Here is a 14,378-nt window from a genome sequence, read left to right on the forward strand (position 1 = left end):
CATGGATTGGAAGAGGAAATACTGTTAAAATGTCAATACTACCCAAAGCAATCTACATATTCAACGCAATCCCTATCAAAATAACACCAGCATTCTTCACAGAGCAAGAACAAACAATTCTAAAATTTGTATGGAACCAGAAAAGACTTTGAATAGCCAAAGTAATGTTGAAAAAGAAAACCAAAGCTGGAGGCATTACAATTCGAGACTTTGAGCTAGATTACAAAGCTGTAATCATCAAGACAGTATGGCAGTGGCACAAGAACAGACACTCTAATCAACGGAACAGAATAGAGAACCCAGAAGTGGACCCACAAACGTATAGCCAACTAATCTTTGACAAAGCAAGAAAGAATATCCAATGGAAAAAAGTCTCCAGCAAATGGTGTTGGCAAGACTGGACGGTGACATGCAGAAGAATGAACCTGGACCACTTTCTTACACCACACACAAAAAACAAACTCAAAATGGATGAAAAACACTAATTGAAATCTTTCTACAAAATACTCATTAGGAAGGTGAAGAAACTGGAATCAAAGAATTAGTGAATTGAAAAAGAATCTTGATCAATTCACCCAGAAGTGAAAAGCTCAATTCACCTAGAAATATCACAGAAACTTTGTTTTTAATACTAAAGAGGAAATTGGAGAAAAGAAAGATAGGTTGAGAGGCTCTAACATACATCTAATGGAAGTGAAAAAAGAGAAAGGAGAGAACTGGAGAGAAGCCATATTGGAGAAGAAACTGCAAGTTGTTTTCTAGAACTGAGGAAAGGCACAAGTCTTCAGATCAAAAGTGTATTAAAAGTACCACTTGAGATACACAGATACAACTGTCTACTAACATACATTTTAGTGGAACTGCATAAAATCCAAAGTCAAAACAAAAATATTTTTAAATGGCCAGAGGAAAAAAAAACAGATTTTATATACATGATAAGAATATCCAATACTTCATTGTTTGTAAAAGGGGAAAATGGAAAAATGAGTGTCCGTGAAAAGGAGAATAAATTTTTTTAAACTGTAATATATTTGCAGTATTTTTGCAGTATATGGAATGCTACATATATAAACACAAATGAAATAATGTTAAGGGGAAAAGCACATTAATACATAATATCTATGGAGGACATTATCTTTTTTTAATTTTTTTTAATGTTTATTTATTATTGAGAGACAGAGCATGAGCATGGGAGGGGCAGAGAGAGGGGGAGACACAGAATCTGAAACAGGCTTCGGGCTCCGAGCTGTCAGCACAGAGCCCAACGCAGGGCTTGAACTTACGAACTGTGAGATCATGACCTGAGCCAAAGTTGGATGCTTAACCAACTGAGCCACCCAGGCACTCCATCATTTACCTTCTTTAGAGAAAAATAACTGAAGCAAATAAAATAAAACGTTAAGACTTATTAAAAGTGGGTGGTAGGGGCGCCTGGGTGGCTCAGTCAGTTCGCTTCTGACTTTGGCTTAGGTCATGATCTCACAGTCTGTGAGTTCAAGCCCCACATCGGGCTCTGTGCTGACAGCCTGGAGCCTGCTTCGGTTTCTGTGTCTCCCTCTCTCTGCCCCTCCCCTGCTCATGCTCTGTCTCTCTCTGTCTCAAAAATAAATTAAAAAACATTAAAAATTTTTTTAAAAAATAAAATAAAATATGGGGCGCCTGGGTGGCGCAGTCGGTTAAGCGTCCGACTTCAGCCAGGTCACGATCTCGCGGTCCGTGAGTTCGAGCCCCGCGTCAGGCTCTGGGCTGATGGCTCGGAGCCTGGAGCCTGTTTCGGATTCTGTGTCTCCCTCTCTCTCTGCCCCTCCCCCGTTCATGCTCTGTCTCTCTCTGTCCCAAAAATAAAAATAAAAAAAAAAGTTGAAAAAAAAAAATTAAAAATAAATAAATAAATAAAATAAAATAAAATAAAATAAAATATAAGTGGGTGGTAGGTGGGGCGCCTGGGTGGCTCAGTCGGTTAAGCATCCGACTCCAGCTCAGGTCATGATCTCGCAGTTCGTGAGTTCGAGCCCCATGTCGGGCTCTGGTGCTGACAGCTCAGAGACTGGAGCCTGCTTCGGATTCTGTGTCCCCCTTTCTCTCCGCCCCACCCCTGCTTGTGCTCTGTCTCTCTGTGTCTTTCAAAAATGAATAAACGTAAAAAAAAAAATTTTTTTTTAAAGTGGGTGGTAGGTACATGGGTGTTTGTTGCATTATTTTTATGTTCAGGATCTTTCATCAAGAATCGTTTTTTAACAGGTTTTTAGAAACCACAAGAATTCAGTGTTTCTGAAAATAGACCCAACTAACTCAACAGATGTAAGTGATCTCAGTAATGAAGATCAGTGAAAAACTTATAAAAAGAAAACAGAAGGTGGCCTTAAGGCATAGCCAACTCAGACAGAAAGGGTGTGGAAAAGATGGTTCAGGAAGGACACATGGTCAAGTTAACAAAACCTTTGCTGCCAGGGAAGACCAAACCCCAGAAGGAGCAAACACTGTGGGGTGACTTATAGGCAACAAAAAGGGTTAATCTGGGCATGTTCAGAGCAAGCACAGGAAGAGATAGACCCATTCTTAGGAAGAAATAGGATATAGAAAAGACAGAATTTGGTTATAAACTTTTTGAGTCAAAAAGTATCATATAATTCATCTGGTCCAGTGAATTTTCAGCCACTAATTTCAGAACCATAGAGGGCCCCCAGAGAAGCTAGAGGGGTACCTAGGGGGTGAGGAAGCAGGGCTACAGCCCTTCACCCCTACTTCAGCCAGAGCCCTTTTTATATTCTGGGAGAGAACTGTGGTCCTGTGCAAGCCCCTCATTTTATACGTGACTTGGAAAAAGTCCCAGAGTTAGTAAATGGTGGACATCTCCTGAATATATCAGCACGTTGCTTTCTCTGCTCCATGTCAGTGCCCCTCCTACCCTGCTTCCAATTTCTTGAGCAAAAACAAACAAAAGAAACCGGTGTTGTGCAAACATGGAAGGCTATAACCAGTAATAAGAGAAAGGCATTATGACCCAAGAGGAGCCTAGAAGAAATACAACCTTAGGGGTAAAATTTATAGACACGACTTCTATATCAAAGTCATTGGCAGCGGCCCCTCCCTTACTCCTTTCTTCCCTCCCCTCTTCCTTTCTTTTGTAGAATTCTTTGTTCCCCCTAACTCTTTATGATGAAAATTATCATACATACACACGGAAATGCTGGAAGGGCAACACAACGAAGAGTGATATACTCTCCACCTAAACAGTTGTTAACATTTGCTATATGCGTCCCCTCTCCACTGTGTGTATTTCTTTTTGTTTTTGTTGAGTCATTTCAAAGTAAGCTGCACATAACATGAAACCTCACCCCTAAATACTTCAGTGTGCATCTCCTAAGAGGAGCCACAACACCATTTTCACACCGAAGAAAATTATTAGTAATTCTGTGCTGTCATCTAATATCCAGGCCACATTCACATTTCCCCTGTTGTCCCCAAAATGTCATTGATAGCGAGTTTTTGTCATTGTTACAGGGTTTTTAATTTATTTTCCTGAGCCAGTATCCATCAAAGTTCCCCACTGCATTGGTTGTTATGCAAAAGAAGGGAGACATTTTTCTAGAAAAACAAATCTAATCTGGAAATAGACCCAGGTTACTTTTCTCAACGCTGTTTCCTTTCACTTTTCTGTATTCCAGGCTGAGATCCTAACTGGCCTCGCGGTCAGCAGCCCTGCAGACGCTGGGAAGGCTGCACAGGTGCTCTTGGAAAGGGGGTGCCAGGTCGTAATCATCACCTTAGGTGCTGAAGGCTGTGTGATGCTGTCACAGACAGAACCTGTCCCAAAGCACATCCCCACAGAGAAGGTCAAGGCTGTGGATACCACGGTAGGTTTCAAAATTTCAGAATCATTTCTGCTCCCATTGAGAATCATCATTTATAACAAAGATACTACACCTGAATTTTTGGATCATAAGGTAAGGGCCCAAGGAGGTGATATGGTAGAAGGGAAGAAAAACCAGGCAGGAGCACTATATCTTAATCCTTCCCCAACCCACTGTAGGACTTTCTACAAGTCACTTAACCTCTCTGAGCCTCAGTTTCCTCATCCATAAAAACAGAATATCAGTAAAACTATACTTGTATCACCTATATTCATTCATTGATTCATCCAGTAAATATATATTGAATACCTGTTATATGCCAGTCATCTATTAGGTTCTGGGGCTATCGTGATGAACAAGACATAGTCTCTGCCCTCGTGGGGCTTAGATTTTAGACAGTATGCCCAGCCGCTGGTTCTTTTTTTTTTTTTTTTTTTTAATTTTTTTTTTCAACGTTTTTTATTTATTTTTGGGACAGAGAGAGACAGAGCATGAACGGGGGAGGGGGCAGAGAGAGAGGGAGACACAGAATCGGAAACAGGCTCCAGGCTCCGAGCCATCAGCCCAGAGCCTGACGCGGGGCTCGAACTCACGGACCGCGAGATCGTGACCTGGCTGAAGTCGGACGCTTAACCGACTGCGCCACCCAGGCGCCCCCCAGCCGCTGGTTCTTACAAGCCTCCTGTGTGGAATGAAAGTGCAAGGATCACTGGTTGGCAAAACTCATTCTTCTGACCATCAGATAATGCCCGCTATCATCTACTATGCGCTTACTGTGTCTCTTTGGCATACATCTCGTGTGATCTTTACAACAATGACATGAGCTATATTATCTTCATTTTACAGATTTAGACACTTGCTTAGGACCATAATGCTAGGAAGTAACAGAGCTGGGGGTTCAAAACTTGGCCTGTGGACTCCAGACACTTCTTGTGTAAGGCATGCATTAAGGACAAGCAGGTTACATAGATGAGTCACAGCCCAGAAGGGGGTGGAAGGGAAGACAAGCTAGAAAAAAAAGCTCAGAGGTCCTCTAAATCTGGGAAAATAAGAATTATTGTTTATGACCTAGAATTGAGAAGAGCGAACAAAATCGATAAATACCAGGAACCTAAAACTAGAGTTGGGGAAGAGTAAACATTTTAGAGTTTTTATTTATAAGAAATTAATGTGTAATTTTTTTTTTTAATTTTTTTTTAACGTTTATTTATTTTTGAGACAGGGAGAGACAGAGCATGAACGGGGGAGGGTCAGAGAGAGAGGGAGACACAGAATCTGAAACAGGCTCCAGGCTCTGAGCTGTCAGCACAGAGCCCGACGTGGGGCTCGAACTCACAGAGTGCGAGATCGTGACCTGAGCCGAAGTCGGCCGCTTAACCGACTGAGCCACCCAGGCGCCCCTTAATGTGTAATTATTTATAAAATATATTTTGGTTTTTATGTTTAGAAAAGGCTTTAAAATGTGGGTCATTAAATAAATAAAATAATATAATATATAATATAATATAATATTATTAATATAATATAATAAAATAAAATAAAATAAAATAAAATAAAATAAAATAAAAGTGGGTCATTTATCAAAAAGGAGCCTAAGCAAATGTAATGAAGTCATGGATGCAAATATGCTCTGAAAGATAGATAAGTACAAGGACTGCTTTTTATCACATGAAATCACACCCTGATTGCCTTTCACAATGTGCTGATCAGATATTTGATCAGTTGCACTCGGTGGTGTCATTCTCTTCATAGTTAGTCATTTTGGAAACCACTAGTTTTTTTTCTGTTCTGTCACGGACAGTCGCCTGAATTTGAGAGGTTCCTTCTGAGTTCTGAAATCGACCCTGCATGAGACTAAAACGAGTCCAGGTCCTGAACTACAGCAGAAAAGTTTACTCTTCCGTTGCTAAAAATGAAGGACCCTCATGAAGATGTCGGGCCTACGTATCTACCCCGAAAGAGACTCAGCCTCTGCTTCGGGTGTCTGTGTCAGCCACAGCTCCTTTGCCCACAAGCACCAAAGCACAACTGGAATGGGCCTACACGGGAACAGGGATGTATTCGGTGCACCTGGCTGAGAGTCCGAAGGTACGGCCGAGGGCAGAAGTGAAGCCATGTCATGGGGGCCCACTCACCCCCTCCCTGTTGGCTCTGCCTGCCTTGCGGTGCTGGGCTTTGAGCTCAGGCGGGCCCACTCCTGGGAGTGGTCCCAGACAGCTGTCTGCCCACACAGTGCCCCATGTCGTGTCCCCATCCCTGGTGTCAAATAAAAATCAAAGAACTCTCATCAGAGGATGGGAAGCGGATGCCGGTCATACAAAAACAAGCCCCGCCTGGAATGGGGAACCTCACAGAACACGCATGTGGAAATGCCCTGCCTGGGCATGGGACAAAGTGATGGAGACACCAGCCTTGGAAATGTTCAGATTTGAATCGATAGTCATTATCCTCAGAGCCATTTCATGTTGAAGGATTGGATTTCCTAGATAGTGATGGATTGCGTCTTGAGCATCTTAAATACAGCAGGGTGCACAAGGAGGTTTTCACACTTTGCTGATACTGTTTTGTGCCCTTTCATTTGGTTTCTTAGCATGTGCACTTAAGTTTTTGGTTTCAGGAAAGTTGAAACACAGTGAGAGCTCAGAGGAGAAAAGATTACTTAAATGCTTGGAGGCAGGAGGTAGAGCACGGGATCACGAAAATCAGGGCACTGGATTGGGATCAGTGAATTTTTCCGTCAAGGGCCAGACAGTAAAGTTTTAGGTTTCACGGACCTTATGCATACACGCTCTGTCACAACTGCTCACCTCTGCCATTGTAGCATGAAAGCAGCCATAAACAACTTTGTATGCTATCCAAAATGAAGTTGGTATTGGGGCGCCTGGGTGGCGCAGTCGGTTAAGCGTCCGACTTCAGCCAGGTCACGATCTCGCGGTCCGTGAGTTCGAGCCCCGCGTCGGGCTCTGGGCTGATGGCTCGGAGCCTGGAGCCTGTTTCCGATTCTGTGTCTCCCTCTCTCTCTGCCCCTCCCCCGTTCATGCTCTGTCTCTCTCTGTCCCAAAAATAAATAAAAAAAAAACGTTGAAAAAAAAAAAATTTTAAAAAAAATAAAAAATAAATAAAAAAAATAAACTTCAAAATGAAGTTGGTATTAATCCAAACTAGACTGTTTTAAGTTAAGATGTTAACCAGAATCACCAGTGCAATCACTAAAAAAAGAACTCAAAAAAAGAAGAAAAAAAAGGCGCCTGGGTGGCTCAGTCGGTTAAGCGAAAGACTTTGACTCAGGTCATGATCACATGGTTCATGGATTCAAGTCCCGCGTCAGGTTCTGTGCTGACAGCTCAGAGCCTGGAGACTGCTTTGGATTCTGTGTCTCCCTCTCTCCTGCCCATACCCTGCTTGCTCTCTGTCTCTATCTCTCAAAAATAAATAAACATTAAAAAAAAAATTTTTTTTTAAAAACCTGAAAGAAACAAAAGAATTACCATGGTACACTTCAAAATATCTATTTAACAGGCACCTGGCTGGCTCATTCGTTAAGCATCTGACTTCTGCTCAGGTCATGATCACACAGTTGGTGAGTTCAAGCCCTGCATCGGGCGAACTCGAGCTCCACTTCTCTCTCTCTCTCCCTCTCTTAATCCCTCTCTCTCTGCCCCTTCTGGGATTCGCCCTCTCTCTCTCTCTCTTTCTCTCTCTCTCCCCCCACCCCCTGTCTCTCTCAAAAACAAAAAAAAATTAACACAAAAGAGGGCAGGAATGGAGGAATAAAGAAGGTACTGGAAGATTATGTTGTTGTAAACTGAGGGATAAAACTAGGCCGGAGGGAGATAAGGGATCCAGGAAGCAGACGGTGCCACAGAGGAGAGAAACCGGGGTGGTGAAGGGAAGTCCCAGGGCAGCAGCTATGCAGCAGGCCCGCAACCAGGCGGGTCCCAGTCCCCAAGAGAGCAGGAGAGCGGAGAGCCCTGGAGGAGCGACTCCCAGAAACAAAAGCAAAAACAGGAAAGGACAAAGAAGGAAATAGCAGAATACCCATGTGTTGGCATATGACCAAAGATTTTTAGTTTTCTTGCAGAATTTGAGGATGAAGTAGCAATTAATTATGTTGAAAACTGTGGAAATGAAAAAAAAAGGGGGCAAATATTTTTGCTCTACGTCATCTGCAGTCTCAGGGTAAAAGTATGATTAAGTAAATATTCGCACGCCACGTGGCTGTAAAGACATAGTCCTAACAGCGCAAGTGCCGATTCTTGATTTAACCAAAAATAGAGATTAGAATCCTGTTTTGAAGATGGAAGGATAAAGTGAGTGTGTGGTCTCTGTGCACCTGGGGGAAGAGAAGAGAGCTGAATGCTCATTCTCCATAGTTGGGAGTCAAGAGAGAATATCGGAAACTGATTTTTAAAAACAGCAGTATAAGCATATGACCAGAGGGAGAAGATGAATACCAGAAGAAACTTAAAGGGAATTTAAAGTATTTGCCTCATGGAAATGGTTCAAGAGAGAGATGGGGTGTTTACTCCTTAAGCGTTGTCTTTTTACACTATGTATATGGATGGCTTTGATTTTTTTCCTAAATGACAAAACACGATGAGACACCACTTGTCACCCGCTAGAATCAAAAACAGTAATGAGCGTACCTGGGACATGGAAAAATTAGAACCCTCAAACGATGCCAGTGGGAAGGTAAAATAGTGTAGTCGCTTTGGGAAACAGTCTGGAAGGGCTGTGAAAAGTTAATTTTCTGGTTACCATAGGACCCAGCAATTGTCCTTCTAGGTCTCCACCCAAGAGAAATGAAAACACGTGCCCACACAAAAACCTGTACACGAATGTTTCTGGCAGCATTGTTCCCGATAGCCCCAAATCGGAAACAACCTGATTTTGAACAGCAGATGACTGGATAGACAGATTGAGGCACCTACATATAATAGACTGCTGTTCAGCCATAAAATGGAATACTGATACAGGCTACAGTGTGGATGAACATCCAGAACATTATGCTAAGTGAAAGAAGACAAACCTAAAGGCCACATATTATATGCTTCCAAGTATATGCCATGTCCAGAATAGGTAAATCTATAGAAACGGAAGGTAGATGGATGGTCACTGGCAGCTGGGGAGATGGGGTCAGGAGACTAATGAATGCGTATGGGGGTTCCCCTCTGGGGTGAGGAAGACATTCTGGAATTAGATAGTGGTGATACACAGACAACCTTGTGGATACCCTGAAAACCAGTGAATTGTTCACTTTTAAAGGGTGAGTTTTGTGGTAGGTTAGAATTATATCAATTTAGAAAACAAAGGTCAAACAATAACAAAAAGATCCACCTAGGCACTTCACCCGTGGATGGATACTCTTGTGATAAAGAATCTTCCACTTCATTGCTCTACTGAATCTACTGAATGGGCTCTCAACATCCCCCAGCGGAGCAGAGGTGACATGGGAAACAAGGGTGGTTATTTTCTGGGGGTCAAATCTCCCTCAGCCTTTTTTATGCTCTTTGTCCTCTCATCCTGCACTCTCATCATTAAAATCTTTGCCTGTTCTGCACATACCTGTTCGGCCTCTTCATAGGTCTAATAAAGAGGAGATAAGTCACATGGCGAGGTGAGGAACTCCCAGGGAGGCATTTTCTTCTGAACAAATGGGCTGCTTCACTTTTCCGTCAGGAGGGCATTACTTGCCCTCAGGAGGTTTATGACCTCACATTTCCCCTTCTCCTAATCCCTTACGAGGCACACCTTCAAAAAAAAAAAAAACTCATGTCGTGCAACCTCAACGGATACAATTTTTGTCAGTCGTAACCTCAACAAAGCTGGCCAAGATAAAATCAGTCAGTCCGGGATGGCATGGGTGGTGGAAACGCCTTTAGCTGGGTCGCACATTGTCCAGCCCGCCCTGGAAGGGGCCAGTCCCGCGCCGCGTCAGTACTCCCGCAGGATGCTACATTCATTTGCCTCTGCGTTGATAGTCGCTGTATCACTTCTATTTTTACATCCATTTTTCCTGCTGTACGACAGTGAAATGGTGGCAGTAGTGCAGATGTCCTCGGCTCAGTTGGGAAGACACGACAGACGTGTCGCTCTTCCCATCTCTATAGGTTACCTGAATCTCAGCCTCAAAATGCCACGGCACTCGTCCTCCGTGCAGTCCTCCAACCTGAAGGTCGGGGGGCTTTGCCGTCTTGTGTCGATTGCACTACATAATCACCCCGTAGTCAAGAGTCACACGCACTTAAGCACTGTCATCTTCTAGGTTATTGTGCTACTGTGATATATCATTAATTATCCTTGGCCTACAGGCTGTATAAAATTCTTGACACAGAAATTGCTTTTCTACACGTAAATGGTTGAGTCCTAGAATCTGCATTGGTACTGTTAAGAATTTAGCCCATAGGCTAAATCCATCTTTCCAAAACTTCACCTTATAATAAGTCATTATAATTCAGAGTATATAAGTAAGCTAAGAGTAATCAAAAGCCAGGAGCATGGGGATTCTCTTACCTCTTCCTTATTCCCCTTTCTTTCTATCCATTATATTTGAGTCCTGTAGTGCTCAAAGTTGCAGGTGTGGCACTAGGCAGTGTCAGCCCAGCTGCATGGATGCCCCCAACAGATGACTCAGGGCTTGGAGACTCAGCTCTGAACTAGAAATTGCACCAGTAGAAAGTGGTGATAGTTTCTTTTCAAGTTTGTATGGAAGCACTCCTAAAGGTACCGTGATTGCTGCGGCTGGTGGGTTACCCACAGCTTTCCAAGGTCACTTCTCCTCAGTGTATTCCCCTCATCCTGGGGTCTGGCCTTCAGCCATCCAGGCTGTTCTTAAGGATTGGCTCCCATTAACTTACCTCTGAGGCACCATCCAGAATGACAGTTCAGCCTTTGAAAACCCAGATTTGAACCCATTTTTCCCATCGTGGTACGACTTTCCCCCCACCCCATCCTACACCTGCACCCTCTTCCCACTCTCACCCCCTAGCCAGTGGAAGGCCAAGCCAACATTGCCAGATGTCATTAGAACAAATGGAGTTAGGTGCTCTTAAGAGGTATTTCTCAGCCCAGGCAAACTGAGGTATTTCCTGCTCCAAATATAGTTTGAGCTCCCCTCACTGTTGATTGCCAGTACTTGAAGAAGGGTTGGGAGAATAAAACACTGTGGGTAAAGAATGATAGAATCGTGGGTGCTGAACAGGTAATTATTACATAATAAGGCTAACTTCAACTGCCATATCAAGTTATTATGCAAGAAGTAATTGTTGTTTCCTTCACATTTTGACCTTAGGAAAATTAATATCTACTGATACTGCCGCTACTCAAAGTGTCTTGGAAAATTTTTTTGGAACTGCTTTGAGAGCACCTTTACCCTACTTTCCAGTCTACTGGGGTTTTTTCTTTCTATTCATAAAATTAATACATACTTAGCGTTCAAGAGTAGAAAAAAAGCAGAAAACGTAGAAAAGTATAAAAAAGAAAGTCAAATACCCATGAGTCTACCACTCAAATGTAACTACTGTTATCCTTTTAAAGATTTTATTTTTAAGTAATTTTTAAATAAGACTTTATTTTTGAGCCCACATGGGGCTCAAACCTATAACCCCAAGATCAAGACTCACACGCTCTACTGGCCAAGCCAGCAAGGCACCCCGTCTACTATTATCCTTTTAATATAAATCCTTCCATCTTTTTTTCCATATCAATTCATGCACTTTTGAATATCTTTTAATAGAAAATTTGAGTATTTGCCCCTGCAGAGATTAATATGTATAATTATGGGAAGCCTCTACAACTCAAAAATATCAACCATTTCTCTAGAATAATGTAAATGGACAATTCACTGAAGAAGAAATGCAAAAAAATAAATGTGTGGGCACCTGGGTGGCTCAGTCTATTAAGTATCTGATTCTTGATTTCAGCTCAGGTCATAATCTCACAGTTGTGAGATTGAGCCTCACCTCGGGCTCTGCTCTGGGCATGAAGCCTGCTTAAGATTCTCACCCCCACCCCCACTTCTGCCCCTCCCTGCTTGCTTGAGTGCACTCTCAAAAAAAAAAAAAAAGGAAAGAAAGACAAAAAAAGAAATGTGATAATGTTCAACCTCACAAGAAATCAAGAATATTTAAATGAAAATAACAGTGAGATCCCCCTTTATTGTTCATCAGTTTGGCAAAAAGTAAAGACTGATAATGTCAAAGTCCCAATAAATTGGAAAACACATGCTTTCATATAATTCTGGTAGGAGTGTAAATGTGTACAATGTTTTCAGAGGGAAATTTGACCAACAGTTTTTAAATTTGGCCCAGTAACTCTTCTAAGAATCTATCTTGCAGAAGTGCTCATATATACAAATATTTGTATAAGAATATTTATTCCAGCTTTGTAATAATCAAAAGTAGATCAGACATATCTATATAATCATCAGTAGGAGAAAGTCAAATTATAATGATATGGTGCCATTTATTTAAAAATAACTCTAGCTATCCATAAATAAAAGCATAGCATATTTTAAAAATCTGGAAAAAAATAACCCACCAAACTATTGCTCATGGAGGGCCAGGGGATGGGAGGCAGGTGTTGTAAAGGAGGACTTCTACATTCTACTCCATGTTCTTCTGAATTGTTTGAGTTTTTCCATGACCCTTTATCTTTCATGCATTACTTTGAAATTTGGAAGAAAATACAATTTGGAGACACAGCAAAAAGCTATTTGGAGCCACATCTAGCAAATAAGAGAGGTGATATCATTTCTCAAAGGGTGTACTGGGGGGGGGGGGGCCTGGGTGGCTCAATCAGTTGAGTGTCTGACTTCTCAGGCCATGATCTCTTGGTTCATACATTTGAGCCCCATGTCGGGCTCTGTGCTGGCAGCTCAGAGCCTGGAGCCTGCTTTGGATTCGTTGCCTCCCTCCCTCTCCACCCTTCCCCCACTCACACTCCATCCCTCCATCTCTCTCTTTCTCTCTCTCTCTCTCTCTCTCTCTCCCTCTCTCTCAACTAAATAAACATTTTTAAAAGTCGTTGTTTTATTTTAAGAGGCCTGAACCTTTAAAAAAAAAAAACAAACTTGCCACTACCTTCCCAAAGGAGCCAGTAATTGGCCAAGTTCACTCTTGACCTCCTAAAGAACCTCTCAACCATCCCAAGATCTCTGTGTAAGTAGGCTGAGTAACACTTTGACTTAAAATAACTTCTGAATGGATAGACACTTGATGCCAAGGAAATGATCTGCATTGCCTTCTCATCCAGGCCCTGGAGCCTCTTTAAGTCTAGATATTTCACTACACATTTTTGACAGGCTTTTTTTCCCTTAATCTTTCTGAAGAAACAATCTCTCTCAAAAAATATGTTAGTTTATACAGTTTCCTTTGGAAATCACAGAATAAATGTCAAAGCTGCATTTTTCTGTTCCTCACTCAAATGCATAGCCTATCTTCAGAGAAGCTTTACTCAGCATCAGGTTTTCTTTCTGAATGTGGCTGCTTACATGTCTTAAACTCTTCAAGCCTTATTCCCACAATTAATAATAGGTTGAATGATCTAGACTTTGGCCTTGCCACAGCTCTTGGTCTCTATTAATCGATGACCTGAAGGAGTTGTAAAAGGGGCCAGGCCATAGGTGATAACTCATGTTTAGGTACTTAATAGTTCACATACTTCACCATTCCTGTACCTCCAGTTTGAAACACACCTGAGTGGAATGGCTCCTGGGGGGAGGAGGAACATAGGTAACACAGTCCTTTGGACTGAGGCATGTCCCCTCTAAAATTCAAATGCTGAAGTAAGGAGGTAATTAAGGCTGAACGAGGTCATAAGGATGGAGCCTAGATCCCATAGGATTAATGTTCTTTTAGGAAAAGACACCAGAGAGCTCGCTGTCTATCTGTGTCTGCTCAGAGGTTAGAGCACACAGCAAGATGGTGGCGTCCTGGGGAAAAACTGAGAGCTTTCCCCCTAAGGTCAGGTACAAGACAGGGATGTCCACTCTCACCACTGTTATTCAACATAGTATCAGAACTCTTAGCCTCAGCCATCAGACAACACAAAGAAATAAAAGGCATCCAAATCAGCCAGGAGGAAGTCAAACTTTCACTCTTCACAGATGACATGATACTCTATATGGAAAACCCAAAAAATTCCACCAAAAAACTGCTAGCACTGATTCATGAATTCAGCAAAGTTGTAGGATATAAAATCAATGCACAGAAATCGGTTGCATTCCTATACGCCAACAATGAAGCAATAGAGAAATCAAGGAATTGGTCCCATTTACAATTGCACCAAAACCCATAAAATACCTAGGAGTAAATCTAACCAAAGAGGTGAAAAATCTATACACTGAAAACTATAGAAAGCTTATGAAAGAAATTGAAGAAGACACAAAAAATGGAAAAAGATTCCATGCTCCTAGATAGGAAGAACAAATATTGTTAAAATGTCGATACCACCCAAAGCAATCTACATATTCAGTGCGATCCCTATCAAAATAACACCAGCATTCTTCACAGAGCTAGAACAAAC

The 14,378-nt window shown here is 42.1% G+C and overlaps 1 protein-coding gene across 1 annotated transcript in view; it reads left to right on the forward strand.

The window, feature by feature from the left end:
- RBKS (ribokinase) overlaps positions 1–14,378 on the forward strand; it is an 85,339-nt gene that overhangs the window by 44,377 nt on the left and 26,584 nt on the right. Inside the window, exon 7 of the mRNA XM_049651910.1 lies at positions 3,669–3,857. Coding sequence (XP_049507867.1) covers positions 3,669–3,857 — 189 coding nt within the window. The remainder of the gene's footprint in view (positions 1–3,668; positions 3,858–14,378) is intronic.

Source organism: Panthera uncia (genome assembly GCF_023721935.1).
Source record: "Panthera uncia isolate 11264 chromosome A3 unlocalized genomic scaffold, Puncia_PCG_1.0 HiC_scaffold_12, whole genome shotgun sequence".
In the NCBI taxonomy this organism is placed as follows: Eukaryota; Metazoa; Chordata; class Mammalia; order Carnivora; family Felidae; genus Panthera; species Panthera uncia.